The sequence below is a fragment of the Callithrix jacchus genome, chromosome 8 (genome assembly GCF_049354715.1).
Source record: "Callithrix jacchus isolate 240 chromosome 8, calJac240_pri, whole genome shotgun sequence".
In the NCBI taxonomy this organism is placed as follows: Eukaryota; Metazoa; Chordata; class Mammalia; order Primates; family Cebidae; genus Callithrix; species Callithrix jacchus.
The window spans coordinates 93,277,894-93,292,133 of NC_133509.1; the positions used below are offsets into that span (position 1 = coordinate 93,277,894).

The following is a 14,240-nucleotide window of genomic DNA, read 5'->3' on the forward strand; positions in this document are numbered from 1 at the left end:
GGGGCTCCAGGCGCTCGCCCCGAGCTTTGGGCGACGGGAAAGAGCCAATGAGGAGCGAGGGCAAAATCGGGTGCAGTAAACCCGAAAAGGGGGCGAGGAGGCCCGCGGGGAGAGCCGGGGAGGAGGCGGGGAGGGTCGAGCGAGGAGGAGGCGGCTCTGAGCGCCGGGCGGCGCGCCTGACAGAAGAGGGGAAGCCTGGGGGCGCGAGCGTCGCAGCCGAGGGGCCGGGGCGGGGAGGCGGGCGCCAGGCGGGGGGTTCGCAGGGCTGTCGAGTGTGACGTAGCTCCGGGCAGGGCGTTATCAGCTGCCGGGCCTCGGCGAGGGACGCGCGGCGACAGCGGACGGCGCCTGCCGGGCCGGGACGGGATTGCTGCACCCGGCGGCAGCGCGCAGGACCCGAGGGCTTCTGGCTACCGCCCCCTCCAGCGCCGCGCCCCGCCGCAGGGCGGCATGAGTCGGCGGCCGCAGCCCTAGCGCCCTGCTCCTCCGCCCGGCCGACCCCGCTGAGGTGACGGCGCTCGCTGCCCGATTGGGGGCCATGAAGCCGAGTCCGGTCGGGACAGCGAGGGAGTTGGAGGCGCCGGCGCCAGCCCGAGCCGAGCAGCGCGCGGTGGAACCCGAAGGGCGCTGGCGGGAGAAGGGCGAGGCGGACACCGAGCGGCAGCGCACCCGGGAGCGGCAAGAGGCCACGCTGGCCGGGCTGGCGGAGCTGGAGTACCTGCGCCAGCGCCAGGAGCTGCTGGTCCGGGGCGCCCTGCGCGGCCCGGGGGTTGCGGGGGCTGCTGCGCCCCGCGCCGGGGAGCTACCGGGGGAGGCGGCGCAGCGCAGCCGCCTGGAGGAGAAGTTCTTGGAGGAGAACATCTTGCTGCTACGAAAGCAATTGGTAAGTCGTTCCCGAAGGTGGAGCACAGCTGTCCCTGCCCCGGGGCTGGAGGTTGGGCAGGTGGCCTGGGGCGGGCTCGAGGTTACCTCTGGCTGGGGAGATGCTCGCTGTTATGGGAGCATCTGCCCCGTACCTCCCTGGTCCCCTTACTGAGTGCCCGCGGCGCGTGGGCTGCCGACGCCCACACGTTTCTGGCGTGTGCCCGCTTTGTGTCTGGCGACCTCGCGCGGATTGCAGGAAGGGGGTGGCTGCTCTTCCCTCCTCCTCTGCCTTCGAGATTCTTGGAGTCGTCTAGTTCTAACCTTCGGTCTCCTTAGTTTGATGAGTATATGGCCTCTCCCCAGAGGTTTGCAAACTCCCACTTAAAATACCATTTTATTTGGAGGTTTTCTTGGCTTCCCCTCCTCCCGCCGAGAGAGGCCAAAAGCCAAGGACGGGGTTTGTGGCGTGCTTAACTGTCCAAGGCCGAGTTTTACGATTACACTGGAGCGCCTGTAGGGAGCCGTGCCTCTCCCAGAGATCTCCTCAGCATGCCAGCTTTCACCCAGGCTGGTGCTTAATTTCAAATAGAAGCCCTTTGTATAAGGCAGCTCAAACTAGATGGAAATGATGGAAATTTGGCTGGAGACTGTCCCCTCCTCTCATATTTTATACGTTCTGTTCTGCCAGCTGTGATTGGTGGTGGAGGTGGGAGAAAAGAGAACCTGCTCTAGGGGAACATTTGTCTTACTGGATTTCTGTCAGCGTCTCAGTCATATGCAGTCTTCATTAAGGGGGAAGAAAAAGAACTTTGGAGCTTAATGTATTGATGAACAGCTTTTGACCCCGCCTCAGAATAATGGCGGCAGCTTTGTTTTCAGTGACCTCAAAAGGTAGTTTTGGAAACAGCAAACGTCCTCACCCGACCAAGTGATATATCTAAACTAGACATATGCCAGATAGTGGCCCTCCCACAATAAAGTAGTGATGCTGCGCGTTTGTCATGTATTTTCTTCTATAAGCTCTTTTCAGATCATTTCTGTGTGTGTGTTTTTAAGCACCAGAGTACTTCTGATAGGTTCATTTTTCCTGAAGAAATTAATTGTAGCAAACAAATATGGTTTATGTCTCCAAGCATTTTAAAAGACAAGAAGAGCAGATATTCATATGCATGTGTTCTGTAAAGATGTACACTATGGTTTGTGTAATATCTCTGTTTTGGTATTTTACTGTGCTGCTTTGGTCACAGACCAGATTCGGATGTAACACTGATTTGAGCCAGTTCTCACTGGTTATGGCTGGTGACTTACACTTTATTGTCTTGTGCAATTGCACCTTTTTGTCTGTATGAATCTCAAGACTGTAAGAGGTGCATTCCTATTGTCTGCTTGAGGGGAGCAAGGTAGTATGTCAAGAAAATTCCAGTCCAGTCAGTGTTTATGGTACTATTTTCATTTGTAAACTTGGCATTCATGATTTGAACCAGATGCTTTTTGAGTTCTCCTGCTTTTCCAGCAATAGGAAGCACTAGGTGGCAGTGTGAGTTAGCACAATCCATCTGTCACCTTTGGAAACCCAGAGGCGTTCAAATCTCAATGGGCCTTCCCATGAGGGTTTTGGATTCTGCTGGCTCACATTATACTTGGCACTGGCTATTAGTATTAGTTTCTCACTTTCAAAGGCCCTAAGACTGATTAAACCCCACAAAGCAACTAATAGAAAATAAAACTCTGCAGGCCAAGTCATTTGGCCAGAAAATCTCACCTAAGATTATAGTGTATTATAGGAAATCTGTTACTCTTACTTCAAGTTAAAGAGTCTACTGTGAAGTATTGTTTTTTAAAAGACTGGCTATACATCAGATGATTTAAAGTCTCAGTCCATTTTTCTTCTCCCTATCTATAAAAAGTATCAGTTTGTATATATTAGTTGAAACTAAAAACGTCTTGTTTTCATGAAGAAACTTTATATTGCCACAAAATGTGAGAAAGTAGAATTAAGCATAGGACATATTCTTAAATTCTTGAAGTTTTTCTTTATTTCAGGTCATCCAGTAAAATTTTGGTTTTATAAGTTTTAGTGAACTCTTTGGATGTGTAATTTGAATCCTTAGAGTAGACTTTCTGGTTCTTTTGTCACCCCTGTATGTTCATGTTTCCTTTGTTTCTTCCTAATCAGAATTGTTTGAGGCGAAGAGATGCTGGTTTGTTGAATCAGTTGCAAGAGCTTGACAAGCAGATAAGTGACCTGAGACTGGATGTAGAAAAGACATCTGAAGAGCACCTGGAGACAGACAGCCGGCCTAGCTCAGGTAAGTGATGGAGCACAAGGACAGAATTCTGCACTCATGAGTGTACATCTCAGCCCCTGTGGTTAACATTCCCAGACCTGCAAATGGCAGTGGAGTTTGTTTCCAGTGCAGAGAGAGAAAATTAAAAAAACCAGTCTGCCATTCAGTTTCATATGAATGAGAGGGATCTGTCATTCAGTTTCATCTGAAAGAGAGGGAAATAAACTCAGACAACAAAATTTTTAGTAATGAGATCGATGTGACTAGAGTCCTCTGAGTTTAAAAATAAAACCTATTCAAATTTCTACAAGAGCTGCCGTCCTTTGAAACTTGAGTAAGTCAGAACTGGGCTAGAAAATTAGTCACACTTCAACTTCCTGAGACCACATCAAAAGTTTTTTTTTTCTTTTAAACCATTTGGCTCCTTAAATAGATTTTTCTCTTATTTTTTTTCTGAAACAATCATGATAAAGATGAGGCTTTGACAGATTTAAGTTTCTTTCCTTGGACATCTTCAAGGCGGGGTTAAGGAGTAAGGTTAGTTTGAGGGGGAGAGTAACTCTGAAATGTACTCCTGGTTATGGGTTCTTTGCTTTTTCCTAAGAATTGTTTGAAATAAGACCATAATATTAGGACACCAAAGTCCAGTGAGCCAAAATTGGCCAAAAACCAAAAAGCTCAACAAATCTCCTTTTCCTGAATGATTAATTTTCCTTTTAAGCATGAATATGCATTATTTCTTGACATGATCTTAATTCCAACGGTATTTTTATTTGTAGGGTTTTATGAGCTGAGTGATGGGGCTTCAGGATCCCTTTCCAATTCCTCTAACTCGGTGTTCAGTGAGTGTTTATCCAGTTGTCATTCCAGCACCTGCTTTTGCAGCCCCTTGGAGGCAACCCTGACTCTCTCAGATGGTTGCCCCAAATCTGCAGGTAAGAATTTTTAGCATTGACAGAAATTGTAAATTGGAAGGGGTCAAGGGCCCTTAAAAGATTATCTGGCTCCAGTACCTTTCACTGGTGGAAAAACAAAGATTCATCAATTAGTGGCATTTAGTGCCATACTTACATCTAGAACTTAGAGCTTCATCTAGGTGAGTATCTAGAACTATTCCAGTACCATTTGGGTGCTACTTGGTTATATATTCTGATAGTATCAAGATAGTTTATCTCTAGAAATCCTGTCCCAGTATTGGAGGTCTTGAGCTCTGTTTCTGAGCCTTTGCTGTTAGGTTAACTTGCCTGTATTTTCTTTTGAAAACCATTCTGGAACTGTTTTCCTCTTTTAATTATTTAAAGCTAAAACTTGGCCAGGTGTAGTGGCTTATGCTGTAATCCTAGCACTTTGGGAGGCCAAGGCAGGTGGATCACCTGAGGTCAGGAGTTCAAGACCAGCCTGGCTAACATGGTGAAACCCCATTTCTACTAAAGATACACAAATTAGCTGGGTGTGATGGCACACACCTGTAGTCCCAGCTACTTGGGAGGCTGAGGCAGGAGAACTGCTTGAACCCGGGAGGTAGAGGTTGCAGTGAGCTAAGATTGTGCTATTGCACTCCAGCCTGGCGACAGAGTGAGGCTCCATCTCAATCAATTAATCAATCAGTCAAACCACTCTCATTAAGTTGTCTGTCAGCTTGGCCAAGAACTGGTTGGCACTTCAGGGAGCAATGGCCCCTTCATGTTCTCCGGAATGTTCTGCATGATGGCAGCTTGATTTTCTTGTACTAAATGAGTGCCCACATGCCATTATTCCTTATTTTGGGCTATCCTTGCAGTGACCCCCAGAAGGAATTATGCTATTGTACTAAAAGAGTTTCTGTGTTTCCACTACATGTCGCACACTGTACTGGATGCTCTGCATACATTTATCTCCACTAAATCCTCCCAATAGTTCTATACAGTATGGTGGTTGTTTGCTCCATTTTATGTATTAAAAAAAACATGACGGCTAATAAGGTTAGATACGTTATTTAAGGCTCTGTAGTGAGTGGCAGAAGCAGAATTCAACTCAGGCCTAATTGCCAGGTCCATGTTTTTCCATCATCCCAAGAGAATTCAGAAATTGTTGTTTTCAACCTTCTCATCTAACAGAAGAGGAATTTTGGCTTATAAGCTATTTGTCAGAGGTTCTCCATCTGCTGAATGGCAGGGTTGTTGCTGGAACTCAAGATTCCTTCCTTAGTCCTGTTACATTGTGAATTCTTAGAAGAGTAAATAGGGAAATTAGAATTGCTGTAGTACTGGCACAAGTCATCGTACTCCTGGTTTGTCTGTGTTCTCCACTTGAGTATAAGGTTGAAGTTCTGAGTCCAGGCAAGGCAAATGTAACACTGAGTAGCTGAGGGAGCCAATTGGCTGATGTCTTCATATCTGTGTGTTGTCAGCAGCAATCATCTGGGGAAGCACAGACTGTGTTATCTAGAGTGTCTGGACCTCAAGTTCATTGGTAATTGCTCCCCTTCATTCCACAGATCTGGTTTCAGAGGGAAACTTTATAGACCCATTAAAGGCACTTTGGTTCAGGTTTTCCTTCAAGACAGACCCCTGCTCTTACAAATGCCATATCCTCACATAATTGAGACAGTTGTACCGGGCCCTGGGGGCTGGGATGTCTGTTTTGTTTAACTCTAAAGAGGGAAGAGGAATGAATGGTGAAGTGTTTGTCAGTGTGGCTTTCAGTAAGGCAAAGATAGGGCTTAGGTTGCTGGAAGAGGAAGGATGGGGAAGGATGTTAGCTAGAGAGGTTTCCTTTTAGAGCAAGCTCTTTATTGGGTGGGTGGGGGTCAAGTGGGTGGGGACATGGCACTTTGGTTTTATTATATTTTCTTTACCAATGAATCATAGCATATCTGGGTCTAGATTATTTTTTTCCCTGAGACTGCTAATTATCATGAAAGTTCATGGAGCTTTCTCAACATAAAATTTGGCACATACAGGTTCTCAGTATTTGAATAAATAACAGAGGACAATTACTGATAAACTCCACTTTAATTTGCTCTGATAACTGAAGGTCATTAAAAGGATTCATTATTTATAATATTCTCCAAATTAAGAGATCAAAATGATTTAAGGAAGCAAGCTTGATTTTGCTGTTTTTTGGCACCTACATTTTCAAGATGTGCGAAATTTATCCATTAATATTACCACTCAATCTGTTAAAATCTTATCAAGAATTCTTTATCCTGTTTAAAAAAACATTTTTAATGTGGGAAATTTATCCATTAATACTACCACTCAATCTTTTAAAATTTTATCAAGAATTCCTTATATTAACAAATGGTGTGTTTTTATTAAAAGTTTTTTTTAAGAGAGATGGGGTCTCACTATTTTGCCCAGGCTAGTTTCAAACTCCCGGGCCTAAGTGATCCTTATGCTTCAGCCTCCCATTGTTAGGATTGCAGGCGTGAGCCATCATACCTGGCCCCTGTTTTATTTTTTAGTGTCACTATTGAAAATATAAGGTGATTATTATTTAAACTTGATCAGTCTTTACTGACGTTTGACCAGTTTACCTTCCAGTTGACAATTATATTTGAACGGATGTCATTAGAAATTAGGTTTAAAAACACAAAATGAGGACAAAGCCTACTGAATGTACAGTTTATCCTAAGTATTTTTAAAGAAACCCAGGAATAGAACACAGAGGGGGAGAGTAGCCTAGAGAAACAGTGATTCAAAAAATTTTATTTTTCCCAGTTGTAAATGTGGTACAGTTATTGAAAATTTAGTAAACAGAAAATAAAGAAGAAAGCAAATAACCACTTGCTTCTCATCACACTGAAATGCTACTACTAGAATCTGGGTGTGCTTCATCTCAGACATTTTTTCTTTGCATACATGTGATCCTAATAAAATTATAATATTCTAGTATTACATCATGATTTTCACTAAACTTTAAGGTGTTTTCCCTCTATTATGCAGTAGTTTGAAAACATTCTCAATGGCTGAATATTTTTCCTTCAGAGGATGTATCATATGCTGTCAAAAATTTTTGTTAAATATTTCCCCCTCATTCAGTAGCCGTAAGTACATGTCAAATGGTAGGGCACCTAGTGGAGTTTTTTTTAATACTTGGCATTCTCTCTCAACCCAGAGTCAAGCTAGTGCTGACCAATTCATTTCTTCAGAGTGTACCTTTAAATGTTTTTCAGATCTCATAGGATGGTTGGAATATAAAGAAGGCCACTGTGAAGACCAGGCCTCAGGGGCAGTTTGCCATTCCCTCTCCACACCACAATTTAATTCCCTTGATGTCATTGCAGATGTGAATCCCAAGTATCAGTGTGATCTGGTGTCTAAAAACGGGAATGATGTATATCGCTATCCCAGTCCACTTCATGCTGTGGCTGTGCAGAGCCCAATGTTTCTCCTTTGTCTGACCGGCAGCCCTATGAGGGAAGAGGACAGGCTTGGAAACCATGCCAGTGACATTTGCGGTGGATCTGAGCTGGAGGTCGTCAAAACAGACAGCTCCTTACCATCCCCAAGCAGTCTGTGGTCTGCTTCCCATCCTTCATCCAGCAAGAAAATGGATGGCTACATTCTGAGCCTGGTCCAGAAAAAAACACACCCTGTAAGGACCAACAAACCAAGAACCAGTGTGAACGCCGACCCCACGAAAGGGCTTCTGAGGAACGGGAGCGTTTGTGTCAGAGCCCCGGGCGGCGTCTCACAGGGCAGCAGTGTGAACCTGAAGAATTCTAAACAGGCGTGTCTTCCCTCTGGCGGGATACCGTCTCTGGTCAATGGGACTTTCTCCCCGCCGAAGCAGTGGTCAAAAGAATCAAAGGCCGAGCAAGCAGAAAGCAAGAGGTTGCCCTCGCCAGAGGGCTGCTCCTCAGGCGCTGCCTCCGACCTTCAGAGTAAGCACCTGCCAAAAATGGCCAAGCCAGCCTCCCAAGAACATGCTTGGTGTCCCACCATCGGGACAGCGGAGTCACCTAAAGAAAGCGCTCCACTCTCAGGGGCCTCTCCAAAAGAGAGTCCTGGCAGAGGCCCTGCCCCACCGCAGGAGAACAAAGTTGTCCAGCCCCTGAAAAAGATGTCTCAGAAAAGCAGCCTGCAGGGCGTGCCCCCGGCCGCTCCTCCCCTGCTGTCTCCAGCTTTCCCCTTGGAAGAGAGGCCTGCCTTGGATTTCAAGAGCGAGGGCTCTTCTTCCCAAAGCCTGGAGGAGGCGCACCTGGTCAAGGCCCAGTTCATCCCGGGGCAGCAGCCCAGTGGCAGGCTCCATAGGGGCCACAGGAACGTGGGCGTCACCAAGAGCTCCAGCCTGAAGCACCGCGGCCAAGTCCTCCAGGGGATGGAGAACGGCTTGCCCACTGTCAGGGAGAAATCGCGGGCTGGGAGCAAGAAGTGTCGCTTCCCGGATGACTTGGATACAAATAAGAAACTCAAGAAAGCCTCCTCCAAGGGGAGGAAGAGTGGGGGTGGGCCCGAGGCGGGTGTTCCCGGCAGGCTCACGGGCGGGGGCCACAGGGCCGGGAGCAGGGCGCACGGCCACGGACGGGAGGCGGTGGTGGCAAAACCTAAGCACAAGCGAACCGACTACCGGAGGTGGAAGTCCTCAGCCGAGATTTCCTATGAAGAGACCCTGAGGAGGGCCCGGCGGAGTCGCCGGGAGAATGTGGGGCTGTACCCCGCGCCAGTGCCTCTGTCCTATGCCAGCCCCTACGCCTATGTGGCCAGCGACTCCGAGTACTCGGCCGAGTGCGAGTCCCTGTTCCACTCCACCGTGGTGGACACCAGTGAGGACGAGCAGAGCAATTACACCACCAACTGCTTCGGGGACAGCGAGTCGAGTGTGAGCGAGGGGGAGTTCGTGGGGGAGAGCACAACCACCAGCGACTCTGAAGAAAGCGGGGGCTTGATTTGGTCCCAGTTTGTCCAGACTCTCCCCATTCAAACGGTCACGGCCCCAGACCTTCACAGCCACCCTGCAAAAACCTTTGTCAAAATTAAGGCCTCACATAACCTCAAGAAGAAGATCCTCCGCTTTCGGTCTGGCTCTTTGAAACTGATGACGACGGTTTGAGTGATGTCATTGGTGTAGAAAGTGTCATTTTTTTTTTTCCTAGTTGCCAAAATAAAAAAGGTGGTGTTTTGATTTTTGTATAATACTTTTCATGGAATGCTTTTCTTTTAAGATTAAAACCAAGATAAATTATTGTCTCATCTTCATCACATATGGACGCTAGTGCCTTTAAGGGAAGGTAAAGAATGTTTTGTTGGTTAGAAGTAAATATTGAGGTTTTAATGGTGGTGATAGTGAGTTTTGTGGTACCAGCTGTTTTGTATTTTAAACTTTCTGAGTATCTAGCAAGGTACAGGTTTTGATGTTCGAGTTTTATTGGGATGAGACCTTTTGATTCCAAGGTCAGGTGGATGGGATTTTTAGATTTGTATTTGCTCCTTGAGTCTTCGGGACAGTGTCTCCATGAGGGTTTTCCTGTTGAGGGGCATCACATACAATAGTGTGAAGTAGGTACAAGGGGCAGTCATTGTATTCTATAGTTTTTTGTAGTCTACGTTTCTCAAATGTATCCTCATTCGGTTTTCTTCTCAGAAGTGTTCTTTTTACTGGACTCATGACTTGGAGGCCAGACCTTAAATCCAGAGATGGCAACCTGGATAGGGACTTAAAAGGATCCACAAAAACTTTTGACACACTTGGTGCCTAGGCCCTGTTCCCAATAACCCCTTCTAGGGCTGTTTATCCAACATTTTGATGCCTTCTTTCCCCTCCCTAATTTGTAGACGATCCAACCTTTCATTCCTTGGAGGATTTGCTTTGGGGATAAAATTTTGGTCCTCAGGCACAGAGACATTCACTTTTAATGAAATAACCCTTGGGCATGACTCCAATCCCAGAATTGCTCACTGAGCGCTATGCCACCTAAGCATTGACCTGAACATATTAGTGCAATCCAGTCCAGATTGGACCACTGATCCTACGTGAAAGGGCTGTTTTTTTAAAACAATTTTTTTTGGTAAGCAGTATTGTGTAAAATTGCTTTTTGTATACCAATATATGCATGTTTTGTGCACGAGTAGTACTTGTGTTGATATTCCTGTTGATGTTAAATTACTGTATAATATAAACAGTACGTGTTTTTATATATCATTTTGTAAATTTAATATAACACATATGCAGTAATAAACGATTTGTTTTACTGCCGTTAAGTTTTTGTTATTTGGGTATAAAACCAGATGTTTGCACCTATAAATCTTGAGCTGGTTATTGGTGTTATTTGTGAGATTTATATTTGACAGTCTACCATTAGAATATTTGCTGTATACAGATAGGTTTAGTGTTTGAATGGATGATGAACAAGCAAATGAAGGAAAGCAGACAACTTCTAGTTAAGGTACTTTAAAATTTAAGGTGCATTAAAAGTGTCATCTAAGGAAAACATTTCTGAAAATAATGATCTCTCCCAACTTTTTATTACAAAAATTTCAAACATGGAAAAGTTGATAATACAATAAACAACTATATGCCACCTAGATTCAACAGTTGCCAACATTTTGCCATGTTTGCTGTGACTCTGTATTAGGTTTACGTATATTACTGATTTTCCAGGTCAAAGACAGATATTATAATAGCAATCCTCCCCTCTCCCTACCACACACTGATAAAATATTTTAAGGTAAATTTCAGGTATCATGATATTTTATCTCTAAAATGCATACATTACCCAGGAACAAGGAGATTCTCCTGTAAACCCACAATATGATCACACTAAAGGGAAATCAGTAGTGATTCATAATATCAAATATTTACATCAAAAATTTCCCAGTGTTTTTCCGGTAGCAGCTTTCTACCCCAATACTTCCCCCACAAAACAGGATGAAGTCAATGTTATGCCTTGCGTTTGGTTGTAGGTTTCTAGTCTTTTTAGTCTAGAATAGTCTCCCCACATTAAAAAAAAATACTAGGTTTTTGTATATTATTTTTATATATTTTTTGAGACAGAGTCTCACTCTATCACCCTGGCTGGAGTGCAGTGGCACAATCTTGGCTCACTGCAACCTCCACCTCTCGGGTTCAAGTGATTCTCTTGCCTCAGCCTCCTGAGTAGCTGGGACTACAGGCATGTGCCACAATGCCTGTCTAATTTTTTTGTATTTTTACTAGAGACAGGGTTTCATCATGGTGGTCAGTCTGGTCTCAAACTCCTGACCTCGTTATCTGCCTGCCTCGGCCTCCCAAAGTGCTGGGATTACAGGCATGAGCCACCTCGCCCAGCCTAGTTTTTGTATTTTAGTAGGGATGGGGTTTCACCATGTTGGCCAGGCTGATCTTGAACTCCTGACCTCAGGTGATCAGCCCACCTTGGCCTCTCAAAGAGCTAGGATTACAGGCGTGAGCCACCGAATCTGGCCATGGCTGATCTTTGCCTGAATCAGTGATTGCTTTGGGGATGCAAAATGAAGTTTTCTAAATATCCTTCCTTCTGCTTTTATTAGTTGACATTCTTAAAAAAGAGCCTTATTTTTTCTTTTTCTCTTTGAATATCACTATGGACACATGGAGTTTTATTTATCTGATGTTTTACAATCATTTTACAGTCTCTGTCCCAAATTTGGCCAATGGAAGGATAAATTTTGTTAAAAGCAAACTATAAAATCAACTCAGTCTTTCTCATAATTCAGATATTTATTTATTGCTATTAATCATGCCATATGATTTTTAATTACGCATAAACATCTAACATATCACCCAGGGACCATTTTACCCACTGCTCTGTTTGGCTGCCAGTCTTTTGTCTCTCTCTTCAGCAGTGGTGAGGCGGATACCCTTTCCTTGGGGAAGAGAAATCCATGGTTTGTTGCCCACAAAGATTTTTCGTACTTTGCACAATTTGTACTTGGCCTCCTCAGGTGTAATACGATGCCCAGAAAAGCGACCCTTGGTGTCATAGATCAGACGGGAAATTCTCTCCCGTCTTGTCAATGCTGATGACATCCATGAAACCAGCAGAGTAGGTTATATCAGTTTGGACCTTGCCATCAATCTTAATGAACCGCTGCATGCAAATCTTCTTTACTTCATCTCCTGTCAGGGCATACTTAAGTCTGTTCCTTAGGAAAATGATGAGTGGGAGACACTCTCTCAACTTGTGAGGACTGGTGGATGGACGAGGAGCAAACACACCGGTCAATTTATCCAGCATCCAATACTTTGGAGCTGCCACCTGCTTCAGATGCTTCTTGGGACCACGAGCCATGGCTGCATTAGACAAGGAAAGATTTTCAGATATTATTATGAAATATATTCAATTAAAATTCTTCAAAGGCTAAATTTCAGATGCTAAATTTTAATGCCATAAAAATCCCTTACTATTTTTAAAATTCTGTCTTGGAAATAATCCTTTTTTTCCATACTTGGTATATCTCTTACCTCCAGCAAGGCCTTTATCTTTAAAACAGCAAATTATTTCTCACATCTTTTAGCAAGACATCTTTTTCACAAGACATCTCAACTCAGTTCTTCAAAATATAGAGTTTCTCGTCTTTTAGTATTCATATGTTTTTAAATCATTCTGCATTGACTAGAATTTCTTTGATTACTTGACTAAATCTAAGCCAACCACAAGTGAATAGATGATCTCACCATCTTTTCTGATGCTGTGTGATCTCTTTGAGGCATAGCTATAAAGTTTATTGTGCAAGACAGTTGTGACCAGCAGTCAGTTCTTGAATCATTTTCATGTTGTTTTCAATGAACATTATTCTCAGAAGGGGACACTTTCTAAGAACTACTTCTGAGTAATTACATTGTAGGTGACAGAATGCCAAACTAAGAGAAGTGTGAAAAACAGGATTTTCAAAAAATCTTGGGTTTGTCTTTCTCCTAGTTCATTCCTTGACATACCCAGCTAGCAGTTATACTGCACTCAGAAAATTGGGTTTCATCAATTATTTTCAAAGACAAAATAACTGCTATTGTTGCTACATGCAAAAGGTCTCCTAAAAAAATTTTCCTTTATTTTTTTTTAAAAAGTACAAAAGCTCATTGCCAAAAGAAAAAACTGTATCTGAACAATGTGCAAATTTTAAGAACTCTTCTCCCTCAATCCTCCCCAAATCCTACTCTTCGGTAAGTTTGGTGTATACATTTCTATACTCTGTTATATGTACATACAAATATATAACCTCTGTAGTTTTTCTTTAAAATGAAGTCTCAAGCTATGTTTATTATTTTATAACTTGCATCCTTCATTTCTTGGACCTTTATGGCAGAATATCATTCCCAATTCTTTTCAATGGAGTTCCAAATATTTCCTCACTGAGGAAAAGGCACAAGATTTTGTGGATTACTTGAAATTGCCCTGCTTAGAAACATTCGAATATTTAGCAACAAAGTGCTACCCAAGTGTTATATATTTGTTGTACACACATTATTGCCTTTCTGGTTTTCTTATATATTTGGTAAGTTTGTATTGTGAGCTTGCTTTTAGTGAGGTATTATTGAAGGAATCTGGTGAGGCTTGGTTAAAGATTTTGCCATACAGAGAAATTTTGTGTATTTTTTCTGCCAGTTGCCTCAGGGATATTTCCAAGCTGGACCACTTTTTAAGTTAATTTATTTATGGTGGGTTTCCCTGACTACAGAGGTAGTATAAATTCAACTCCTAAGTGCATATGAGGGATAGGTTGTGCTTACATATTCTCAGAGGCAAACAAGGCCCATAAGCCTCCTTCTTTTCCTTTCTTTTTTTTTTTTTGAGACAAAATCTCACTCTGCTGCCTAGCCCAGAGTGCAGTGGCGAGATCTTGGCTCACTGCAACCTCCGCCTCCCACCTCAGCCTTCCAAGTAACTGGGACTACCATGGGCTACCACACCCTACTAATTTTTTGCCATTTTAGTAGAGACAGGGTTTTGCTATGTTTCCCAGGCTGGACTCAAACTCCTGGTCTCAAGTGATCGCCTGCCTCCGCCTTCCAAAGCGCTGGGATTACTGGCATGAGCCACCGAGCTTGGCCTATCTTCCTTATTTTCATCCTGGACCAGCATGTGAATTTTTTTTCTAGTCCAGCCTGTCACTAAGGGTGTAGCCCTTCAGTGCTCTCAGGAATGTA

At 44.0% G+C, this 14,240-nt stretch overlaps 1 protein-coding gene across 2 annotated transcripts; it reads left to right on the forward strand.

The window, feature by feature from the left end:
- The first annotated feature begins 296 nt into the window (after positions 1–296).
- DACT1 (dishevelled binding antagonist of beta catenin 1) lies at positions 297–10,331 on the forward strand. Of its 2 annotated transcripts, none has more exons than XM_017977132.4 (4): positions 297–883; positions 3,041–3,173; positions 3,932–4,087; positions 7,309–10,331. In XM_017977132.4, the coding sequence occupies exons 1-4, from the start codon at positions 539–541 to the stop codon at positions 9,186–9,188; spliced, it is 2,514 nt and encodes an 837-aa protein (XP_017832621.3). In that variant the 5' UTR covers positions 297–538; the 3' UTR covers positions 9,189–10,331. The 2 variants fall into 2 exon arrangements, with proteins under 2 accessions (XP_017832621.3, XP_017832622.3); XM_017977133.4 differs by having other exon boundaries at positions 7,420–10,331.
- The last annotated feature ends 3,909 nt before the right edge of the window (positions 10,332–14,240 follow it).